We start from the raw sequence: 16,096 nt of genomic DNA, 5'->3' as shown, positions 1-16,096 counted from the left end.
CGTAGCCTACAACTCCGTACAAAACTCGCGCTCTATAAGATGCTAATTCTCCCGGTGGTACTCTACGGTCACGAAGCGTGAACGTTGAAAGAGAGCGACCGACGAGCTCCTGGCGTTTTCGAGCGTAAGATCCTGCGATCAATTCTTGGCGGCATATTAGACGAAGGAGTGTGGCGCAGGCGCATGAATCATGAAATATACCAAGTGTACAAAGATGCGGATATTGTGAAGCGACTAAAATACGGCAGGCTACAATGGGCTGGCCATGTAGCAAGGATGCCGGATGAGAGACCAGCGAAAACAATATTTAGCACAGAACCCGACAGAGGCCGATGACTTCGAGGCAGACCCCGTACCCGTTGGATGAGCCCTGTTGACGAGGATGCTAGAACAGTGGCGACTGGAGAGTGGTAGCCCAAGACCGAGTAATGTGGAGACGGCTCCTGAATTCGGCATGGATTCGATAAGCGGATTGTCGCCGAAAAAGTAAGTAAAGTAAAGTAAGTACGCGTTCAATTCGTAAGATCCAAGAAAGCTGCTTCGCAAGCCAAACCAGATTACAATTGTCCAGAAGCGGACGAATTAGGGCACAATATAACGATTTAAGGCAGTGGGCATCCTTAAAATTTTCCTAATCTTGGAGATAAACCCAGGTTGCCGAGATCCCTTAGAAATGATTGATTCACGGTGCAAATTAAATGTCAGTTTAGTGTCCAGTAAAACACCGAGGTCGTTAACTTGGTCGACTTTGTTGGGAAGCACCAAGTCGGGAAAGTTTCCGGAAAAATATTACATAGTCAATTAGATCGAAAGCAGCTTTCAAGTCTGTATAAATGACTTCAACTTTTTCCTTGTTTTCCATTTGCAAAATGAACTGAAATGAAATCAAAGTGAACTCCAACACATTAGTATAGATCGATCAGCCATGCATGAAACCATATTTAGTCGTTGAAATGTAGTACTTAGTGCGGGCCTGTATTACGCCACCTACGATTATTTCGAACAATTTTGATGCTGCAGAGAGACGGGTAATTCCGCGACAATTCCGTACATTATGACAATCGACAGATTTATATACCGGAATACCGGAAACATATACGATTGTTTTCATATATCAGGGAATTACCCTTGTTCGAAAGACTAAAAGAAGTATTTAAGACAATTAGGTATGTTAAGGTTTTTTTTCGGTTAAATCCTCGTTACGGTACCGCTGAAGTGTCTCTCGGTTGTACTGAGAGCTAGTCACACCTAGCCATAACTTTTCAGGACCCACAATCAGCCATGTACCCAGAAGGGGGAGCCCGGGGGCCCAATTTTGATTTTAACTGTTTTATATGCATATTTTTTAGTTTAGAACTACAATACATTAAATGTATTATAATGTATTATAGTTATAAGCAATAAGATACGCATATAATGTATTAGGAGCCAAGATAGGACTCCTGGCCCCCACCTCTGGCTACGTGGCTGCCCACAATGCTTTGGTTTACGGTAGAATGCGTTTTTAAGCACACTTCCTTATAAATCTTCCAGTTCATAGTCTAATTCATAACAAAAACTTTGATTTTCTAGCCGCAGCTACAGATCGCCTGCAAGATCTGAAGTTTTCTAACAATTTTATCAGCAAAACCAACTTGCATTGCGGACTTGCTGCGGACATCTCCTCGAGACGTGACCATATAAGTATTTTACCCGGGAAGCTGTCCAAAATCTATCTTTACATACTTTTTATTGTCCAAAAGCGACTCCGTCAGTCCTTCGTTATACCATACAACTTCCGATCGCGACTTTTGGCCATTATGCTATGGAATAAAAAACCTTCCTACCCTTCCTATCAAAAGATTCCAAACCCGATCACTAGCAATACGTCCAGATATGGAGTGAATCGAGTTATACCAGTACCATATTTGTAATATATTTTTCACCTTTTCAAAAATGCCACATGGACCAAAGAAAAGATTCTAGACAATGCAGTCTAAAGGTTTTTTTGTTCCTGACTTATGGTCGAAAAACTGACAAATGGTCATTTGCTGTCTTCAGTTGATAGTTTTCCAACCATAACTTAGTAACGAAAAGATCCTACGGTGAAATTTAGCGGTTCAACGCGTTGGGAACTGTCAAAATTATTCTACCAAATGTACTTAAATTGCTGATTCCAAATAATCCGTTTTTGAGTTATGATGATGTCCGCCAATCATTGTATTGATTAAATAAAGTTCTATGAAACTGCTTAAAGGAATTTTTTGTTTATAGGAGACGAGACCACTACGACCAGCATTTAGATCTATTGTGGTATTGCTTACAGGATAGCGAACCACCCAACAAACATTTTTGTAGAATAGTTGGGCAATGAAAGCCAAAAAATCGAGACGTCAGTAAGCTTTTACGATGAAATTAGCATCGAATTCCTCCATCTCACTATCGGAGATAAAAAAAACAGTCCAAAAGATTTTGCACATCAACCTCGATGTTATTCGATCTAAAATGAACTACGCGCAAAATTTAGCTCTTATAAAAAATGGAACTTGCACGGCAAATCTTGTGTTTTAAAAGATTTATTTTAGAAATAATCACAATCATTTTTTAATATTTAATTTTTAATATTCTTTAAATTGTTTTTCCACTGCAGATTATCTTTTTTGATTAAATAAAATCAATTTTGATGGATTTACGAGCCAATTTGTACGGATCCGTGAGCCATTGATTTACGAATGAATGCAGGACACTTCTCTACCCGCGTTTTTGGAGGATCTTTGGTTTGATTAGGTTTAGTGCGTTTGGGAAACTTAATCTTGCATTCACATCTTGCAAGATGATTTCATAACTTGAACTGAAGTACTGAACAGCCGCTTGCCCAAGCAGTAATTTAAGTTTTTTTTGCGTTTCTCTAGTGGTTTTCATGACCACTTACCTAAAACCGCAAATGAACCTATGAGCTCCACTAGAAATTTCTTATGATTGCTGTAAAACTGCCTTCCGACCAAGTGGTCCACTCTCCAGAAGATTTTTATAACCTCAAGTAGTATTACCACGCTCTGTTGAAAGCAGTCATAAAACCAATTTCGCTTATCGCTGCTTGACCGTCATCGCCATAATTTTATGAAGCTCTTTGCATTGTTCAAGAAAGCTGTAAAGCATAACACTTGTTCTAATAAAAAGCTACATCAATCAACCAGCTTTGTAACTTGAAAATATATATCCGTGAGCAGAAAAGTTAAAGTTTTACTGTCAGATCATCCTGATCGATTTGGTATATAGCGACTATAATGAAATATCCGAAAGAATAAAGAATAAATTTGCAGCAGTTTCCATAGTTGTGCAGCATATGCGCATTAAATGTCATCGTGCACATTGGTTTATAAAATTCAAATAAAACCAAGCGGGCTTAGCATTGCTACTTGGGTGATTTCTTTCAAAGGGAAATACCGATACAAATGAATTCGTGTTCCAGCAAGATGAATACGAGATATCACGCAAATTTTGTAATACGTTCCCGTTCTCGTAAAAATTCCAAAACTACGTCACATAGAAACATAGACACATAGAGCACGAGTCATCATTGAGAAACGCGGTGAAAATAGCAAGAGTTTCACAAATTTATGTCCAGAAAGCTAAGAAGATGGTTGGCTTGAAAGTTTTTAAAATACAAGCAGTAAAGGATCGTAACGTGAAGGGAAATCTGGGGATAAATCTAATGAAAGCAGTACCGCTTTCGTACAAATTTCTGGACAAGAATTGTATACCTCAATCGATGAACAGAATGCTGCGCTGAGCTGCAGAATAAATAAGAGCTCAAAGTTGATGAAAAAAATTTCATTCGGTATGCACTGCGGACAGGAAACTTTTAGAACCAATAAACAGGTAATGTATTAAAAGAAGTACTTTCAGAAGAGGTTCCTACTTTTTCTGGAGCAGATTGCCTGTTCTGGTTCGACTTGACAAGATGTTACTGTTGAAATTGGACCAAATAGTGGTACAACGACAATGGCGTCACTGTGACTCCTAAGATGGGGTTTCCGGTTGATGCCTCGGAGATAAGGCCGATTGAGGAATTCTGATCGATTGTGAAGGACAAACTCCAGGAAACAGGTACACGATGAAATTATTATATGTTACATACATCCGATCGAACCTGAAATATTGCAATACTGTAAGAAACTCGTACATTGCACAGTGGGAGTTTTTACGGAACAGAGTAATTTATTTCGGTTTCCATCTGCATATTTTGATGTAAACAAAGCATTTTTTGTAGAGATTCCGTGTCTACTTTGTGTAGTTTTAATTGAATAAAAGGCTATTTTATGCTGATTTTCTTGGAGTGAAGGAAAATTAAAGACCATATCTCTGGATTCCGTCGAGAAAAAATCTATGTTTTCTATTTTAAGAAGGCTGTTTAATTTTTCCATGGAATCCGATGCCAGAATGATTGTTTACAGTACATGATTATTTCTTGGTTCTTTGACCGAATGAAAGACATTTTACCGCAACTATAAAAATCAATGTCACTGGATTCCTGAACCAGATCCATTTTATTTTATTTTCTCAAAAGTGCAGCCAACCGCACGCTACAACGCTTACATGAAGAACGCATTAAATCTCTTCAAGACAATTTCTTTTACTACCACTTCGAAAACTTAAATGGACAATATTTACTGTGCCCAGAACCAAAATGAAACTGAGACTAAGTCACAAAAATAAGTTTTATAAAGTTTAACGTTACGCCACACGAATTTAGAGCACCATCCTATTCTCTGTATTCTAAAGTAGATAGGTACATTAAAGTTCGCTGCTTAAGCATAAAAATACTCCATTCGCACAGCCTCTTGGAACGTTTTGTGGAAAACCTTGGCAATTCCAACAAGCAGATAGAAGATATATTCCACCAGGAAATGAAAATAATAAAAAACAGGAAGGAATGGAAAATTTAATGCTCATAAAATGGCAGTATTACTGTTGCAGCCTTCGACGAAACCGACCGAATGCACCAGTTACAAAAAAGGAATCCACTCATAAAAATTGATAGATGAAACGACTTTGAAGTTTGATTGATGACTCGTAGAAATTCCTATAGACTATAAACTAGATAAACTAGTGATTATAAACCTATTCTATAAATAATTAAAAATGTACAAGCAGTTGAGAAGTAATTGAATGTTATAAACGATCGATAAAAACCGGCCAATCCATCAAACACATTTGTTCCGATGTTTGTTCCGAAATAATAACAATAATAGAATTTACCGTAACCGTAATCTGCGCAGCTCCTAATTCTGCGCATTTTTCTTTATATAAGTATTTTTTAACATTGTGCATTACTATGATCATTGCGTTATTTTTTTATAAATGTCCGTTGAATATTACGCCATTATTCACAAACGGGCCATAATATTTGAGAGCGAAATAATTTAACGTGAAACTGAAAGTATTTTATATGGCAGAAAACATCGTCGTTAGCTCCAACGCTAAGATTGTCCTGCTAGAAAATTAACAAATTTATGATCGAAATTCTTTGCAATAATCAAATTACCCAGCATAATTAGAAAGAATAATTAGTTTTAGTTATGTTTCAGACAAAAAGAGTGATTGCATGCATTGCTTTTCTTAGAAAAATGCGATGCAATAATGCGCAGATTTGGGCACAGACTTTTAATTCATGTTCCAAATTCTGCGCAGTAATATATCCTACGAAGAAATGACGAAAGAGTACGCAACCTCACCCAAATGGCTGAGGTATACAGGCACGAAAATTCAAGTAGAGTCTTTAACTTGCATTGATTGGAACCCTGTGCTGTGTCTCGGGGTATGAACCTACGAGCGCCAATTCATGAAACCATGTCTTCTATTTTTTTAGTGTCCAACCTCATGGGGCTGTCAGAGAGTGGGGAAGTGGCTTCTATATGAAAACACAATTTCTAGTATGAGTCTTAAGTGTAATGCTCAGTATGCAAAAAACACGAATCAATTCGCCCTTTACGTTATCGAGAATAAAATATTTAAAATGAAGCAATCAAAATGATAACAATATTCTTTTACTACCCGGATAGCACAAGAAGGCCGGATCATGGATTTAATTGTGGTAACGGCTAATGCCGGATTTTTTTGGTGTGCTTTCAGCGTATAAAGACGTAAACAGCATGGCAGGAGTATTTATTTTCACCTTTTGGGTGCGCAGAATTAGGAGCAAACATGCGCAGAATTAGAAACATGGGCAAAAATGTGCGCAGAATTAGGCACCGTGGACAAGTTTACAAAATGAAAAATATACTTAATTGTTGGTCGACTTATAATTCCCATATTTTTTACTACACGTTGCTGCTATCCACGTTTTTAATTTAAATCTAGAATACTTAGAATAGCGGAAGAATCATAAAAATGTCTTAACTGCGCAGAATATGGTACGTTCACGGTACCTTTTTTTAAGATTAGCAAAACTATTTTGGCGCAATACTGCAAAAACCAAACTTTAGACTTTAGAGATTTACAGTAAATAAACGCTTAATTTCTCAAATGCTCTTAGATAAAATGTGACAAAGAAAACTTGTTAAACAAAAATACCTATGTGTTTACGATTTTGAATTTTTCTGAATTTTAACTTGTATGTTTTTGTATACAGCACACAATAATATATTTACGGGCCAGTTTCCGTTCTATTTACCAGGGTTTTACTGGTGCTTCTCAAATACTGCTCAATTTGAAAAATCTCAACTGCTAATAGTAATCAAGACTCAAGCACTGTTAATGAATGAAATCCCAACAAAGCCTCATCTTTGTATAGCTCTATGAAACATTATTCTCCATTAATTATCACTCTGGCCCACACTCATCACTTTTCATCCTGTTACAATTTTCGCTATTCAGCACGAATTCCGGCTTTTATTTACGCGACCACGCATTCTACACTTACCATCACTTCCTTCAAATCCTTGGTCTGTAGCTGGTGCAGGGGCTCGAGGAAGTTCTGCTTGATGTTATCATCCAGCGAGTACTTCACATCTGCCATCTGCTTGAGCGAGTCACCCATCTCAACGAGTGCATTTGCTGCATAGGTTGGAATACGGAATGTGACAACGGTCATCGTCGACAAGCGTACGAATGGTTCGCATTCGAATTCCATGGAGCAGCATCAGGAACGGAACGGAGTATCCCGTTGGTGGAGGTCGGGAAGAAGGAAAAACGAAAAATGGCATTAGTTGATTCGATACCAGCTGTAAAGTATTCGTATTTGAACGATTATGGGACAATTTCACAAAAATACGGAATAAACAGAACCATCCATCGAATTTTGAAACAAAATTGATTAAATGCAAATCAAGAAAAAGCATAAATATAAACCAAAGGTTCACTATGGCAGAGAGACATGAGTATAAGAAAGCAAATCACAATACCAGGAAGCACGCTAGCACAAGCTACACAATATATCTAGATAGTTGGTGACTCATCTTTTGTACGAGATGCATGGTCGATAACTTGATAACAAAAGCGACAATTTTCATGGAAATTACGAATTCGAGAATTACTAAATCGCTTTGGAGTGTTTGGTCCCTATCTTTGAGAACGTTCATCCCGACTTAACTAGCATAAAGATATAGATAGTGTATTTGTTTGTGTGCGAAAGGGCCAAAACACAAGAATCGGTAAGCCCGTGAGGATGCGGATGAAAAAAGTGATCCATATAATAAGCTTATGGTCGGAAAGGTTGGTGATAAAGAAAAATAATCTGATTCCATTTGTTTGGATCATGACTATCGGATAGCCAGTAAGCACAGTGGCACAGTTTCACAATTTCATATTTCTAGTCCCTAATCATAAAAAACAAGAATTCTAATTGAGCTATGACAGTATAGATAATATTTTCTTCGGTAAACTGCTTTTTGCCACTGCACTGATTGGCAACGATAATGACGATGAAGACGGTTACTAACGCAACATAAAAACTACCAAGAAACCAACATCAAAAAACGTTGCAAGCAATTTGATGAATGTAGAATGAAGCAAATTAAAAAAGTTTGTCTTGGTTGAAAAATTGCGATAACGAAGGCAGACCATTATCGTTTGTACAATTCATCTAAAAATGGTTCAATGAAAAAGTTATATAGTAAACGATAAAATTTTACTTTTTCCGTTAAGCCCGATAACCTGTCTCAGTCTTGCATATAGTAAGAAATGGATTAATATATGATAGAGCTCTATAATCAGGTATAAACGTTGAACTGACGAATAAGAGAGAAGCATAATTAAAACCGAGACACAGAATAAGACTGTGAAAATAGTTATGAACGAAATGGCACGTGATTAAATCTACTTTTACCGTCAGTCTAATTCACTTCTCTCTCATTAATCCGGATTTTACAGCATGGTCATGAACATCCACCATACGCACACTTTTCGCTTGCCTATTTGGAGACAAATCATATCGTGTATGCTACACTCATACATACATATGTCATATGTACAAGAGAAAAATCGCCACGGTTAGCACGAGATTATAATAATCATAAAAACAGAACCGATAAACACTCACAAACCAAAGGGCAATCACTTGATTTCGGTAAAGTTATATGTAAATATAAAAGCTCTTACATCTATGGCCGTACCAGCGAAGGAAAATGCTATACTCACCAAAAATACTATCATCGCCGAGCTTTTTACCATAGGTCAGCATACAGTCGGCCAATATACCTTCTGGTTGTGGATAAGTATTACTTTTAGCTTGACCTGATAATTTAGAAATACCTTTGACCGCCGCCATCTTCGCTCTGGCCGTCGGATTTGGTTGCAAGTATTCTTTTGTTTTTGCTTGCAACTCTTCGACGAGCTCTACCGTGACGTCTGTTTTCTACGGTAAAAAAAAGATAAGTAAGTACATATTACACGTTGCAAAAATGGGCCAAATCAATCGATGTCTCGCGAATAAATTGCCCTCCTAAAAAAAAGGGCGAAAACATCATTCAGATCTTACTCTTTCCATGTCCATGAAGTCCAGATCCAATTTGGTGCCTTCCGCACCGCCCATTTTCTCTGTGACATACTGTAAAAAGAGTGGAAAAGAAAAAAAATGTTATGAATATGAAATTTTGCACATTTCTGTCTACATTATAATCTACATTTGTAATAGATTGTTTTACAGTCTGTAATTACTATCGGTTCGTAATTCCCATAGGCATTTAGATATTTTATTTTAAAACAATATTTAATTACAGTACAAAACTGAAACAAATTACGAATTGCAGGTTGCAAATTAGAGAATTTTTATTATTAAACTAAGACAATTTTTTAATTTTTATTACAGCAGAATTCTATATCATTATCGCTGAAATCTTTTTTTTTTTTTCATGAAAAACTGCACCACAATATTTCACAAAGTTAGGAATTATTGCGAAAAAATTAAACAACACTTAAAACATAAATACTTGCCTTCCACATACAAATAAATTCATTAATTTCTTTTAATTTTTTTTCTGTATTAGTGTTGCTTGAAAAATTTTTACTTTTTACTACTAAGTCAGGCAATTGTGTTTAAAAATTTAAATAAAATAATTCTTCAACATTAATTCTTCTCACTCCCTTACAGATTCAGGAATTGTACTAAAACCCTCAAAAATTATTTATAATTGTTCCACGAAAGTTTCCACGGGTCTGCATCAAAATAAACTGCATAGGATTTGGATTGCTTGTCCACTGAACTCAGGAAAAATAACAAAAAGTGTCCAACATATTTTTTTGCAAAACTCATTGAATAAGCTTAAAATTTTGTTTTAGACTTATACTATTAGATATATCGTGAAGTTGAGCATCGATAGCTCGAACAACACGTTCCTTACAATCGTGTGGAAGATATGTGCCTTGAAAATTAAACAAAGAAATGAAAAGAATAAAAACAAATCAAAAGGATAAAGTCAATATTCATAATATAACAAAAAACTAATAAAAACTACACTGTGCAGATTTCAATTAATCTGCGCTCTAAAAAATCGACACGTTCCATTCACTTGAAAAATCATGTAAACCTCTGTACAGCTATTTGCTTGGACAGTTTCTAATTAATAGGAAATTTATAATTTGCAGAAATTTACTGGGATGCAACGTGAACTGGTTCGTATTAGCTACCAATAATTCACGTAAACGTTACATGAAAAGTGCGGTGGATGAGAATTGCCTATGTTTTCACGTAAATTTGACGGGCCATTTTTTTAGTGCATGAGAAATATGAATCAAATTTCTAATCGATTGTAATCTGTAAAATAAATCTTTTCCTTAAGAATAAAAGAATATTTTATCCTAAGGTAATGGAATGTTATTGAAGCAACGTTTATTAAGTTTGTATAACGTTTCCTTTACCTAAGCTAGGGAATTGGCGAATCGAACCAAGCTATAATGGAAATTTCAATCCATCATTTTTCATCATGTGGATTGAGTTTACCCTTCCTTCATAGCTCGTTCTACTTTACCCACTCGATCCATACTACCAACCAGTAACTATCCCATATTATAGCTGTCCCTGGTGAGTACAGTTTTAAACTACAGGAATCCCCCGAATGACGCGATGGGTGGTGCTGTACGCCTATCGAGATATCTCAGCGGTCTAAAGTCTAAGGTCTAACCAATAAAGTTGATTGTTGGTAGTTGACTAGGTTGTACCACATACTAACAATGTACCAAAATTCAACTTTATTGGTTAATGGACAACTAAGAAACCGCCATGGGCGTACACCACCACCCACCGCGTTGTTATTCGGGGGACTGCTGTATTAGAGTGACTTTTGCACTGTCAATATAGAAATCGATATGAAGGAAGGGTGGTGAGGGGCCTGAGAATAAACCCATGCTAAAGTCACTTGACATCTAATGGCCTGATTCTACTAAGATTCGAACCCACGACCACTCGCTTGTCGAAGCAGAGTAGGTAACCTTGCAACTACAGAGCCCCATAATTAATGTTTTAATTGTAATGGTGATAAATGGCTTGATATATTCATATACATTAGTTAGATGAGGTCAAATTTAAATTTTTCAAATGCCTGTACTGTGTATAACATTTTTATTGGTTTCTTAGAGTTTAAAGCTACACTAAGTGTCAAACCATATCGTTCAATCTAATTTTACTCATCTTGCAATGCCGTTATTGGACTTTCGCTTCTATCAAGGTCATTTGAAATAAATAATCCCTGACATATGGGACTATATTTGAAAAAGATACAAGCGATAAAAAATGACCTTTTGGCATACTCTCGCCCGGATAGCCCGAAATATCTCCGGTATTCACTGACCACCATAAATCTCGAAATAATTCAGCAAAGCTATAAAAGATTTCATGTCGAATTCCTGTCCCATTGTAACCGTTTAAATTTTGCCTGTCGCGATCATTTTGTCTCTATCCTCTATTGACATTTTGCTTGATATTGTTTCGAATCGATTTCAATTCAGCTGCATCTGAATTTTGTGTTGCTCCGTACCGTGTCGTCTGTCGTCGAAATTAATAGCGGCTCGTGAACTGAAAATGAATGGTGGAAACGTGCCCCAGTGTTGGCCACTTTGGGTATGCCAGTGGTTATAATATTCACGGCATCTATTATCCTTATGTTCTTACAACATTTTCATCTTAGGTCACTTTTCGAATATTTATGTGACTGGAAGTTAGATTTTTTCAGAACAGGTATAACTTCATCATTAGCCCAAATTATCTGGGATAGCAAAGTTACATTTCGCAAGCTTAAGTGAAAATAGAAATTAATTTACGGCAGAATTTCTTTTAATATAGTACGTGCAGCTGAGCGAAGCTGCACCTTTGTTCATTGAATTTTGCCACTGAGTCACAATTTATGCATAATACGTGACCGACTAGAGCTTTTTTCTCACTTAACAATATGCTCGATGCTCGATATGCTTATGCAAAAAATATCCTGACATTGGAAATATGAGCACGTTAGCTACCTGGCTGAATGTTTCAAAAGCTCGATGTTGTCATCAGTAGATTATTTAAGCTTTTGAATTTTATTTAATACTGATCATGTCATTCGATTGCAGAGCAGGAAATTTAAAAAAGCAGACAGAACGAAATCGTTTGGTAAGCACAAAGCGTGAACAAATTTTCAGAACTTTAGTGGCGTTTTAGAGATATAATGTTAAAATTAAAAATGAAAATTACATCAATAGAAAATGGAATAAAATAAAAGAAAGTTGGTTAAAATACTTGAATTCTTTTTAATTTTTAATAATGCTCGAAATATAAACTAAAATTAATAAATACCTAGTGTATAAATGGTTTTTGATACCGTCTTTCTATTTTACTACTTTACGATAGTTACGCTGGGGTGACGTCGATATGAAACGAGCTCTTTATACAAGCAGCGCATAAAACAAAATTAAAATGTATTGAGAATAGCTCATTGAGGCTCTTCTTCGGCACGGAGTACTAATTTCAAGCACATTCATAAGAAAATTAAAAATTAAACGGACATCAATCGGTGCATTTCATTAATAATATTCTCAAAAAATAAAAATAATTAGCTTTCGAGCGTCTTAGTTTAATTCCCGAGTTCACGAGGAAAACGGAACAGGAAAATATTCCATTAAAGTTGATTGAAACATTTTTCATTTTCTATTTCAACACTGATGTTTCACTTCGCTTTTTAGTGGTTTGCAGCTGTCTGAGAACCGGGCAATAAATCCAAATGTGGCACGGGAAAACTATCTTTTAAATAATCCAGATAAGCATAACATTCGTTGTTACGCTCGGAAACCTATTGGCAGGTTTACTATAGGTTTTGAGATTCTCAACTTTGCCTTTGAAGATTTAACAAGAAAATTAGTTTTCAATCTTCTACTTAGTAATTAGTCGTGATTATTTCTACTAAGTGATTAGGTTCGCAATGCAGTTGGCAGTTAGTAATCAGTGCCTACGATTTTACGGCAAAATAATTTCGAAGATCTGAAAATTTATTACAATCAAGCACATCATTCTACATTATCCATTCACCATTAATTAAAAAAAATAAAAATAGAAAAAACTACAGTTCAATAAGTTTAAATCATGAAAAGTTGCTGTGCTTATAAACGAATTATAAGTATAACTATTTATACCCTAAGAACAATTACTGAGCTCTACAATAAAAAATGTATAAGGTACCCCGGGGAAAGTGGGAATACGGGGTAAGTGGGAACGGAGCACATAACTCTCTTCAACCTCATATTCTCCAACCATACCTTTCTAGAAATGAAAGATACAACTCAAACGCATGTATTAAAATTACAGATTATTTATAGAGTTTTAGTTTTTAGAGCGTCTTAGTAGAATACGAAAACTGGAAATTAAATAAAAAGAAAACTTATCCAATTTAATTCTACTATGTATATTTTATTCTTGACAGATTGCCCCGGTAAGTGGGGCAAGTGGGACCTATTGCCATGATTTGGAAAATTGTCCTCCAGATTCATTTAATGTAAATTGATAGGCCTTTTTCGTAATTAGATCTTCGAAGTGGTACCGCTGAAGAGTTTCTGTGCTGCAAGAATTACAAAATAATCATAGGTATAGATTACACAGTCGAATAAACCCCAACTATGCATTTTTAAGGTCCCACTTGCTCCGGGGTACCTTATAATAAAACTGCTGGGACTATAATAACGATAAATTATGCGAAAGTAATTAATTTCGCATTAGAAACAGTCATAACTGTATCTACACCTATAAAAATGGAATTCTGTCTGTCTGTCCGTATGTTCCTTATACAATCGAAAACTACTGAACCGATCGGCGTGAAAATTTACATGTAGGGGTTTTTGGGGCCAGGGAAGGTTTTCTCGATGGCAAAAGACCCCTCCCCCCACTAAGAGGGGGGGCTCCCATACAAATCCATGCCTATAAAAATGGATTTCTGTCTGCCCTATGTTCCTTATAGAATCGAAAACTACTGAACCGATCGGAGCGAATTTGCATATAGGGGTTGTTGGGACCAGGGAAGGTTCTTATGATGGTTAGAGATCCCTCCCCCCACTAAGAGGGGGGGCTCCCATACAAATCTATGCCTATAAAAATGAGTTTCTGTCTGTCTGCCCGAATGTTCCTTATAGAATCGAAAACTACTGAACCGATCGGCGTGAAAATTTGCTTATAGGGGTTTTTGGGACCAGGGAATGTTCTTATGATGGTTAGAAATCCCTTCCCCCACTAATAGGGGGGGTCCCATACAAATGAAACACAAGTTTCTGCATAACTCGAGAACTAATCAAACAAATGGTACAAAATTTTACATGTGGGTGTTTTTGGAGACAAGAATTTTTTCTATGGTGTATTAAGACTCCTCCCCACTTTAGGAGGGGGGGGGCTCCCATACAAATGAAATACAAATTTCCTCATAACTCGAGAGCTAATCAAGCAAATGGAACCAAATTTAGCATGTGGGTGTTTTTGCAGGCAATTTTTTTTCTATGGTGAATTGAGACCCCTGCCCTCTTTGAAGGGGAATTATGACCCCTCTCCTTTTTAAGAGGGGGGGGGGCTTCCATACAAATGAAATACAAATTTCCTCATAACTCGAGAACCAATCAAGCAAATGGAACAAAATTTGACATGTGGGTGTTTTTGGAGACAAGAATTTTTTCTATGGTAAATTGAAACCTCTCCCCGCTTTAGGAGGGGAGGCTCCTATACAAATGAAATACAAATTTCCTCATAACTCCAGAACTAATTAATCAAATGGAGCCATATTTGGCATGTGGGTGTTTTTGGAGGCATGAATTTTTTTCTATGATGAATTAGGACCCCTGTCCCTTTTTAAGAGGGGGGGGGGGACTCCCATACAAATGAAATACAAATTTCGTCATAACTCGAGAACTAAGCAAGCAAATGGAACCAAATTTGGCATGTGGGGGGTTTTGGAAGCAGGAATTTTTTAATGATGGTTTGAGACCCCACACCCCTGTGGTTCCTAGATCTACTGACCTCTATTACTTTCCTTCAATTGGGTCACCCCTGCGAAATGGTACTTTCTATGAAAAGATTTTCCGTGAAATGGTACATCCCACGTAAGGTTTTTCGCGAATTGGTATTCTGCGAAACTCTATATTCCGCGTTATCATCAACCGAGAATTGGTGTTCCGCAAAATGGTATTCGACGAAATGATTTGTAATGATGGCGAATATTTAAATGCTATCCGCTTTATTTTATCACGCTAAGCAATGGGAGGAGTTGTTTTCTACTTTACTGTGAGGAAAATTTGTATATTAAAACACCCATGAACTCCCCAGAAACTCGCAAAACTCAAGATTGTGACAAAGGTCATCCGAGATTCACGATTTATGTACAACACGGTTTAATTTGTGGCAATACGAAGTTTGTCGGGTCAGCTAGTTATCTATATATAGCTAATTTTACAAGTAATTATTTTTGTATAGTTTATGATTCCAAACCAATCAATAATAACCATCTTTAGTAAAACTAATACGGATAGTATTTCAACGACCTTCTTCATAACAACCCGAAACAAGCAACCATTAGTACATAATCCTAGTCGTCTTTGCAATCCACAAACATGATCAAATTACTGTTATTACTCTCGCGGGAATTCAATGTTGGTGGAAACATTATTTTAACCAATGTCAAACGGAGTAGAGAAATGACAGCGGAGCGCAGAAGTAGCTACGAACGTAAACTCGTCAATAGCGAGAAGGCAAGCATCCTTTAACGCTTGTAATTCCCAACAGAGGGATAAACCGATGTGGGTGTTTCTTTTTATTTAGAAATTTGAACCAAGGAAAAAATGTGAATGTCTTGAGCGTATCATTCAGTACATTGTACCGAGAAATGTTGCAATGGTGCAAATTGATGTAAACTTGTAATGCATTTGGTATTAAACTAATTTCATTTCAAATTCATTAAAGTTGCGCTTTTGACTCGGTTTCTGAACTGACCCAAACTCATGAGCTTCGTCATAAAGATTTACAACTAGGTATTGGTTAACTTTTTCTATTAAAAAAATAAGTTATGGTAGATTTATTCGTTACCTTTCAAGTGTGATTATGAAACAAAACACAACGTTTATAGTTCTTATAAAACTAAATGTTAACTAAATGTACTTGTATACACAAATGGTGTTT

The 16,096-nt window shown here is 36.4% G+C and overlaps 2 protein-coding genes across 5 annotated transcripts in view; one reads left to right on the top strand and one right to left on the bottom strand.

Annotated features, from left to right (window-relative positions):
• Nucleotides 1-16,096, top strand: part of LOC128738040 (ATP-dependent RNA helicase Ddx1) — a 243,776-nt gene that overhangs the window by 180,422 nt on the left and 47,258 nt on the right. The gene's annotated exons all lie outside the window — the stretch shown is intronic.
• Nucleotides 1-16,096, bottom strand: part of LOC128738042 (endophilin-A) — a 37,513-nt gene that overhangs the window by 13,518 nt on the left and 7,899 nt on the right. For 3 of the 4 annotated variants that reach the window (XM_053832860.1, XM_053832859.1, XM_053832863.1), the window contains exons 3-5: nt 8,960-9,028; nt 8,620-8,836; nt 6,905-7,038 (exon numbers count right to left, since the gene is read on the bottom strand). In XM_053832860.1, the coding sequence (XP_053688835.1) occupies nt 6,905-7,038; nt 8,620-8,836; nt 8,960-9,028 (420 nt within the window). The remainder of the gene's footprint in view (nt 1-6,904; nt 7,039-8,619; nt 8,837-8,959; nt 9,029-16,096) is intronic. The other variant, XM_053832862.1, reaches the window with a different exon arrangement.

This window comes from Sabethes cyaneus, chromosome 2, assembly GCF_943734655.1.
Source record: "Sabethes cyaneus chromosome 2, idSabCyanKW18_F2, whole genome shotgun sequence".
Classification (NCBI taxonomy): domain Eukaryota; kingdom Metazoa; phylum Arthropoda; class Insecta; order Diptera; family Culicidae; genus Sabethes; species Sabethes cyaneus.
The sequence above is the reverse complement of the archived record's forward strand: the minus strand, read 5'-3'. Positions and strand labels throughout refer to the sequence as shown.